We start from the raw sequence: 9,589 nt of genomic DNA, 5'->3' as shown, positions 1-9,589 counted from the left end.
ACGTATAATTTTGATAAATTAATTTTCGTGCATTTATTATTTTTATGTAAAATTGTAAGTTAATTTTATTATAAGTTATAATTGTACAAAAATATATAATCATCTCAAGAAATAAATGGTGCAAATATAAAATATTAGATGTTGCTAAAATTGAAAGGTCCGAATATAAAATATTAGATGTTGCTAAAATTGAAAAGTGAAAATTGAACCCTTGTGCAAGGAAAAGAATATGATATGGGTTATTATTTAGCTAATGGTATATATCCAAAATGGTCAACCCTTGTGCAAACTATTCGTGACCCACGTTCGCCATAGAAGAAATATTTCGCGATGAAACAAGAATCATGTCGAAAAGATGTTGAACGTGCATTCGGAATTTTGCAAGCTCGTTTTGCAATTGTTGCAGGACCATCACGTTTTTGGAGAAAAGAAGTGACACTGCACATATTATACTGAACAATATGATAATCGAGGATGAGTGTGATCCTAATGCACCAATTCAAGATGATTGGGAATGTCCACCTCCAACGGTTAGAAATGGTAGTAGATGAAGATCAGCGATTTGAATTTTTTTGTAGCTCGACACAAAAGAATTAAGAACAAAGATGCTCATTTTGCACTTCGTAATGCATTAATAGATCATTTATGTGAGCATACTAGAGGCGAAAATTGAATATTCATGTAGTATTTAATATGAATTTTATCATAATGTAATATGTATTTAATTATCTTGTATCTAAATGATTTTACTTTTATTTGAATTATCCGTTAATATATATAATCTATAATATTTGCTACAAATTATATTATTTAAATTTTTATGGTATCAAATAATTTTATATTAAATGGTTATATAAGAAAGGAATATAAATTATATGTGATGAATATATATAGAAAAGAAAAAAAGATAGAATTTCTTTATAGAAATAAGAAAATAAAATTTAAACAAAATATAATAATATAATATTGAAGAGAGAGAAGAATATAAAATAGAATATTTTTTGGAGTAAAAAATAGAGTAATGGTTGGAGTAACTTTATACCATTTTGGAGGAGAAAATGGAGGCAAGAGTTGGAGATGGCCTAAACGCATTAAATCTGAACAGGACCACGAGTGTTAAAAAGAAGAGCGTAGCATACCAAAACGAAAATAAATTGGCCTTATAGTGTAATCATTGTCGTTAAGGAATTTAAGTCTCTCACTTAATTGGTGCAGGGATAGTTATAGAATTACTCCAGTATTTTACAAAGTCAACGAAATTTAAGTACCGACAATTAACTCAAATTTCTCACAAGAATAAAATATTGTGAGTTGCAGAAATATAACGATCCGACCGGTCGTTTTACTTTTTAGATTCTTGTTCTCCTAATTAAAATTTCTCGTACATGTTTTACTATTTTTATGACTTGCGGGGATGGTTGGTTCGGGTTTGGAAGGGTTTGGATTGAAATCGGAACACTTAGTTCCTTAATAGTGGCCCATAATGGCCAAGTTTAACTTGAGTCAACGTTTTAACTAAACGACCTCAAAACCAAAATTTGACGGTCTCAATAGGTTTGTATGATGATTTTGGACTTGGGCGTGTGTTCGGATCGGCTTTCAGATGACCCGGGAGCGTTTCAGCGCTTAATATTGAAAGTTGGCGCATTAAAGTTTTTTTCAAGTTTTTTAAGTTTGGGTTGGAGCAGACTTTGGTGTTATCGGGGTCGGATTTTGATTGCAGATGCGAGAATAGGTCCGTTATGTCATTTATGAATTGTACGCAAAATTTGGCGTCATTTCGAGTTGATTTGATAGGAATCGGACGCGCGGAAGTGTTTGTAGAAGTTCTTGAATTTCATGCAATTTGGCATCCGATTCGTGATTCTAGATGTTATTTAGGTATTTTGATCGCGCGAGCGAGTTCGTATAAAGTTTTTACATTTCTGTGGATGTTTGGTGTGGAGCCCCGGGGGGCTCGGGTGAGTTTCGAGCGCGCTCAGAGTTTGCGAGCTGTCCATCAACGTATTTGCAAAGTTTTTGGTCTTAATTACGACCTTCACAGAGATGGGCAGTCTTCGCATTTGCAATGCTTTTTTCGCATTTGCGAACAAGATATCGCAAATGGGACATCTACTACTGGAGCAAGGGCTTTAAATTACGGGACTTAGCTTCATTTCCCTCATTTTTTACTTGGTCTTAGGCGATTTTGAGAGCATTTTGTGGGGGAATTTCATCAAGATCAAGAGGTAAGTAATCCCTATCAATTCTTTAGCTAAATACGCGAACTACAAATAGATTAAACATGAAAAAATTGTGAAATTAGTGGGATTTGATTTTGTGAAGAAACTAGGGTTTAGGTCAAATTGGGATTTGATCATGGTTGTGGTGGTGAAAATTGGAATAAATTTTATATTTGAGTTTGGGAGGTCATGGGTAACTTTATATTCGAAAATTTCCGAAATCTGGGCACGTGGGCCCAGAGGTGAATTTTAGGAATCTTCCAAATTAGATTGAATAATTACTCTAATATCTAAGTTATGAACTTTTGAGTATATATTGATTACTTTATATAATATTTGGTTAGTTTCAGATTGTTCGACACCGACTTGAGGCCTTTAGGGTGATTTGGGGACCGGAAATTAAACTTTGGAATGAGGTAAGTCCCTTGCCTAACCTTGTAAGAGAGAATTTACCCCATGGGTGTTTTAAATTATTATTTGCTACTGATTGCGGGTGCTAGGTACGCACAAAGTGACGAGAGTCCATGCGTAGCTACAAATCATGCTTATGTCCGGGTAGTTTTAGGACTTTATCATATAATACTTGTATTAATAATACTCTACTTGTTAATTTAAGTGCTTAAATTATATTAAAACTTTATAAAGGATTCATGAAGACCGAGTTTTATTTACTTTGAGTTTTGGCTGGTTACTTGACCGCTAGTAGAAATTATGCCTCCTTGTGTATTAGTCTTGTAGTAGCCGTTAAATCAGAGTTCGTAGATTATTCTCTCTTCTTGTGGAGCGGGCCGAACGCCTCAGCAGTATAATAGATGCATTTATGGTTCGCGCTGGTCGACCCTCGGCAGTGTACATATTATTCTAGATCGGGTCGTATGGCCTCGGCATAAATCGTGTGTGATAATGCTCGGAGTCCGATTACGCTTGATGTTACTTTCATGACTTGAGAAATTATAATTCACTTGATTGCCCGTATTTGTTGAAGTTAGTATGTGCTAATTGGAGATTTTAAATTGACTTCTAGTTAAAGAATCACTTATTTACTGTTCATTATTTCGTTATTATTATTGATGTATTCCATGCCTATGTAGATTTTCTGTACTTCATTTATTGGCCCATAGTAAGTGTCGATGTCGACCCCTTGTCACTACTTCTTCGAGGTTAGACTAGATACTTATTATGTACATGTTGTTTATGTACTCACGCTACACTTCTGCACTAATTGTGCAGGATCTGAGGCAGGTGCATCTGGCAGTCATTCAAGCGCATACCCCCGTTACCCCGAGGTATAATGGTGAGCTGCTCTCCGTGTCCGTTCTGCAGCACCGACAATCTCTCTTTTGCATTTATTTTCTGTCTATCTTATTCGAGACAGTAGTATAGGTGATTTTGTATATTCTACTAGTTGCTCATACACTTGTGACATCGGGGTTTGAGAATATTCTAGTAGACACTTTGAGTATTAAATTCACTGTATTTACTCTTTCGTTTGTTTATGCTTTACTTTACTATAAATTTCTACTAATCATTCTCTTAATAAATAAAATTAACTACTTTGAAATTATTAAAAAGAACAAATATATGATTAGTTCACTGTTGGCTTATCTAGTACCGATATTAGGCGCCATTACGGCCTATAGGGAAAATTGGGCCGTGACAAGAAAGCCACAAGAGAAAAAGAGAGAATTCTGATGTGTTATTCGTTTTTTGGAGCGGCAACATATATTTTATAATGCCTTTTTTTTTTATTTTATGTATGTTCAATTAACGGACAAACCCTTTCATAAAAGACAACTTTTAAAACTCAACAGTCATCTTATTTAAAATTTGTTAATATTGTTTTAGGAAAATAAAAATACTTATAATTAAAATAAATATTGATTAAACAAGATAACTGAATCTTGGCAATTAATAATATAGTCATTCTTTAGTTTCCCTCTGAAAAATATTTTAAAATACTTCTATTGTATCTTCTTTAATTTTATTTTTCCAATGAGGGGCACGCTTCCTCCTCCCAAAAGCTAAGCCGTCAACACTAACTAATCTAACAAAGAGACCATATTCCTTTGGAAAATTTGGCCAGTAATTGGGGCACTGATAGCTTTTCCAATTTTTTGTTTTAATATTCAATGCGGTCTGTGGAATAACTGATCTACATTTGGTTTGCAGTATTTATTTGCGCTATATACTATCAGGCGTAATGAAAAATTGATACAAAACAGGAAAATTACTTTTTTCTTGTGTGAAAAGGAGGACGATATTAGGTGACTGAATTGATACTCGCTTTATTTCATACATAAACTTGCAAAACGAAAGAATTATTAGAAAATGACATTGTACATGCGCTCTCAAAATAATATAACCGAAAAAATATAGATTTTTTGTATGTTATATACAAAAAAATATACAAATTTTATATACTTTTACAACTATCGAATATAAATAGATTCGACCGGGAGCTAAAAGTAATCTTTGCCCGAAATTATTCCCTTCAATTTTATTGTCTCTTTCTATTTTAGGATAATGGAACTTCTTTCTGTTGCGGTGGTCAGTACAAATAGTAGCATTTTGTTAACTTAAAAACAAAGTTCAAATTCCGAAATTAACTAAAGCAAAAGAAGAAAAGCTGGCACAAACGATATCTTCAGTTAAACCATACCTTAATTAGCTAGAAAGAAGAGATTAGAGACTATATAACAAAAGAGAGCATATCCTCACCAAAACTATATCGAAAAGCTGCCACAAACGGGTTCCTTACTAGTCACTAAACCATACCGAAATTATGAAGAAATTAGAGACTAAATAACAATATATATAGTAGTTTTTTGTCACTTAAGTGGGATACAGTTATTACTCAAATCTTATTCAGCAACTAACTGACATACTAATCTCCTTCATTGTGTCCTTTCCCCTCCTAGAAATTCAACAAACTAATTGGCATACTAATTTCAACAATTTCCACCAATATGACTCTAATGGAGGTAGAAGATAATAGTTCTACCAAAACATAATATTTAGCTTTAGAGCCAATTGACGTCGTCACTAATTAAAATTATAGTTTCGTCGGTATTAAAGGGCTTTTTAGCCACGACGTGATACTTTTAACTACAATTTTTTTACATTTTTTCAAGACAGATGCATTCGTCACAAAAACTAGGCATTTGGGAATGAAAACAAATTTCGTCCCTAATATAACTTGATTTCGCGATAAACCACAAAATTATCTTTGTATACTTTTAGTGAGCTGTTTTCGGGACGAAAGATTTACGAATTATTTTTTGTCACAAAAAAATATGACTTTTAAGTGACAAAATAATTCGTCATTGATAATCAGATTTGTTGTAGTGTGGAGCTACACCAGTTTTCATATTAGTCTTTTCTTTTTATCATTTGAGGATAAAGTTGTCTAATTCTAGTTCATTATCCACTTCATCTGAAACATCCAAGTAATTTAGTAAAGAGGTTTCATATGTGATTTATGTAATGTTGGCGGCAAGTTTGTAGAATACCTACAATTAACGTAGATAACGAAATGTATCCTACTATTATTATATTTTTTGACAGTAAAGATATTCCTTTTGATTCATAATATAAGGAACTAAAGCAAAAATTTCCCAATCACCTCACAGTATTTAAGTGCACGAACTGTCATCGATCACTTGAATGTCAAAAAATTTCCAAGACTTGAAATCAGAAAGTTCCTCTAAATTAACAGCTCAGCTCTTGGCTGCCAACTTTTCTTTGGCTTTTCGGATCTTTAAAACCTTCTTCAAAATTTTCTGCTCTTCCACTAAGAAAGCTCGAACAACCGTCTCTCTCACTGCTCCTCCAGAGAAGGGGTTTTGACGACACAGTATTGGTTCGATTTGGTAGCATATAAAGCTGTAAGCAAGTCTCTCTCTCTCTCTCTCTCTCTCTCTCTCTCTCTCTCTCTAGACAGAGGCTTGAATGTATCATACTATTGGTTTTGACTAGTAACGTAACTAACCAGATTCTTAATGGCTACATGCATGCAGTGCAGCAAAACAGACATTAATTATCTGAAGCTATGACGTGGCTGATTGTTATAACCGTTTGGTTAACTGTCTTAACGTTTACTGGAGAAAGCCAACAACCACGTGCAATAGTTGCACAGGATGGGTCAGGAGATTTTACTACTATAACGGGTGCAATTTTTGCATCTCCAAGCCATAGTGTACAGCCATACTACATAAAAGTAAAAACAGGAACTTACCATGAATACGTTCAAATTGAAAAATGGAAGACCAATATAGTTCTAATCGGTGAAGGGACAGAAAATACAATAATAACGGGGAATAAGAGCTTTGGTGGTGATGGCATCCAGACATTATACACTGCAACAGTTAGTAAGTCGATCGATTTATGGTTTTTATTTACTCACTAATATATTACCTTGTTTAGATTTCATAATCACTCACATTATATTGTGCTTTATTTTCACTTTTAAGGTGTCAAAGGGCAAGGCTTCACAGCCCAAGACATCACTTTTAGGAATGAAGCTGGACCATGGAAGTATCAAGCCGTAGCATTAGTGGCCGAAGCTGATTACATTAGCTTCTATAGGTGCCGTTTCGAGGGGTATCAGGATACCCTGTACACAAGATTTGGCAAACACTTTTATAGGGACTGTCAAGTATTGGGCACCATAGACTTCATATGTGGACACGCAACTGCAGTGTTCCAAAACTCCATTATTGAAGTGCGCGCGCCAATTCCTGGACAGTTTAATACAATCACAGCACAGAAAAGAGAAGAAGAGGGTGAAGCAACTGGAATTGTGTTGCAAAATTGCACAATAAAAGCAACACCAGAATTGGAGAAAATGGGTAAAAATGTTACAACGTATCTAGGACGACCATGGGGTAATTACTCAAGAACAGTGTTCATGCAAAGTGACATTGACCTTTTAATAAATCCAAACGGATGGATAGAGTTTACAAATGAGACCCTAATTCGCCCATATTATCTGGAATACATGAACAGGGGAGAAGGTGCAAATACTATGGGACGTGTGAAGTGGGCAATCGTCACTAGTGATCCAAAAATTGCATCGAACTTCACCGTTAGGAACTTCATAAACGGTGATAAATGGATTCCCTTCACTATTCCGTATTATTTAGATCTAGCTTAGCTTGAATTACGTGTATGGGTAAAAATTTATTTATTTGTATTCGGTGTGTGTAAATACATTATGGACGTATAAGGTGTGTGTAAATACATTATGTACGTATACAAAGCTTCTTTTGCTATATTTCTAGCTCGTTAAGTTTATTGATGAGTTGACCAACAATAGTAAAAAGAAAGAACTAATAATAAAGTAGGATTAAAGAGTGCGTTTCTATTTTAAACATCATCTTTTTATTTATTTTATTTCGAGGGAGTCAAATCCACACATTTTATGGGATAGTCGATACGCAAGACCTTCTAAGATGAATGTTTGGAAAATAATCTTTGCTTGATTTTTCTTTAGTTCACTTTTCTCCTTTGACCTATAATCAATCGCTTAACGACATAGTAATAGCCAAAAAAGGAATGGAAAATTCTTTAAGATGTCAGTTGCAAATGTTTACGGAATTTATTTAAGTCACAGTTTCTACGGTGCACGCCCACACGCCCGTCACCTAGCATGTGCGTCACCTCCAAACAATTCATATAACACGTAATTCAGAGATTCATACCCTCAGAACTAAGTTTAGAAGTGTTACTTAACTCAAACCGTGCAAGTTCTTTATTCCAACATGCCTTTGACTCGCGAATCGGCCTCCGAATGCCTCGAATCTAGTCACAATTAATTTGATACAGTCAACACAAATTATATGAATTAATTCCATATGAAAATACTAATTTTCCAACAAAATCCGAAATTTAACTCAAAACTCGTCAGTGGAGCCTACATCTCGGAACCCGACAAAAGTTACAAAATATGAACGCCCATTCAACCACGAGTCCAACCATACCAAATTTATCAAATTCTAACATCAACTCGACCTATAAATCTCAAATCTTATTTTCAAATCCCTAGGCCCGAATCCTCGAATTTCACCTCAAAAATACGTAATCTAGTCGAAATACTCAATGATAATTCAATATTATTGACTAACAATGATCACAAGTGACTTACCTCAAGTTTTCCCGTGAATTATCTCTAAAACATCGCCTCAACCCGTGTTTGAAATGTCCAAAAATGTCACGACCCAAAAATCCCACCACAGGAGTTGTGATGGAACCTAGTCTCTAAGACTAGGTAAGCCGATTTCAATTACATTTTGAAGCCATTTTTTTTTAATTAAATAAGTAACCAAAACTAACAGCGGAATAAATATGAACATACAACCTCCCAAGACTGGTAGTACTAAGTCACGAACTCTAACTGAATACATGGGATGATCACGAGAACCGAATATACAATACTGTTTGATTAAAAATTTATAGTACAATAAAATGAAAAGACTCCAAGAGATTGCGACGACCAAGCAACTCTACCTTGAATCCTTACGATCCCGCCTTAACTCTGCTCAAGTCCAATATCTCCAATATCCGGCTCTGCACAAAAATGTGCAGAAGTGTAGTATGAGTACACCACAGTCGATACCCAGTAATTATCAAGACTAACCTCAGTGGAGTAGAGACAAGGTACAGTCAAGATACTCACTAGTCTAATAGCTTGTGCAATATAATATACAAAATAGTAAAAAACAGATAACAATAAAGATATCATAAAACAACTAGTGATATGCACAGCAAGACAACACAACACCATTTAATATCGCTCAACAAATAATAAATATAAGTACACCCAATTAAATCAAATTCTTCAAATAAATGTCCTTCACATATAACTCTACCAAATAACTCTCTTTCAAATATAATTTTTCTCAAATAAATATCTTTCAAATATAATTCTTTCATAATAAAAATCCTTCCAAATAAATATTTTGAATATTTTCAATTAAAAAGTCACCATGTGACACCTCATTTCATAATCATTAAAATACGGGTCTCAGCTCATTTTCATATTTTTCATAAATACGGGTCTCAGCCCATTTTTCATATCTCCACGGCACTTCGTGCCCATAATTAAATCATCATATTTTCCCGGCACCTCGTGCCCTCATTTCATATCTCAACTGCACGGACAACTCACGTGCCAAATATCATTATCAGTTAATCACAGCACCTCATGCCCACATTTCATATCACGACCGCATGGACAATTCACATGCCAATATCCCCAATATATATAAGATCCACATGATCAATTTATTTCCACTAAAGTGAGTTTAGAATGTTTTTTTAAATCAAGTAAGAATTTAACAAAGAATTGAATTTATTTATTAAAATTATTT

General features: G+C 34.2%; 1 protein-coding gene across 1 annotated transcript; it reads left to right on the top strand.

Moving 5' to 3' along the window:
* The first annotated feature begins 6,270 nt into the window (after positions 1-6,270).
* On the top strand, positions 6,271-7,374 carry LOC107794741 (pectinesterase/pectinesterase inhibitor PPE8B-like). Its single transcript, XM_016617263.2, has 2 exons — positions 6,271-6,589; positions 6,692-7,374. Exons 1-2 carry the CDS (start codon positions 6,271-6,273, stop codon positions 7,372-7,374), a joined length of 1,002 nt encoding a protein of 333 aa, XP_016472749.1.
* Positions 7,375-9,589: the final 2,215 nt, after the last annotated feature.

The sequence above is a fragment of the Nicotiana tabacum genome, chromosome 21, assembly GCF_000715075.1.
Source record: "Nicotiana tabacum cultivar K326 chromosome 21, ASM71507v2, whole genome shotgun sequence".
In the NCBI taxonomy this organism is placed as follows: Eukaryota; Viridiplantae; Streptophyta; class Magnoliopsida; order Solanales; family Solanaceae; genus Nicotiana; species Nicotiana tabacum.
Note: the sequence above shows the minus strand (reverse complement) of the source record. Positions and strands in the feature narration are given on the sequence as shown.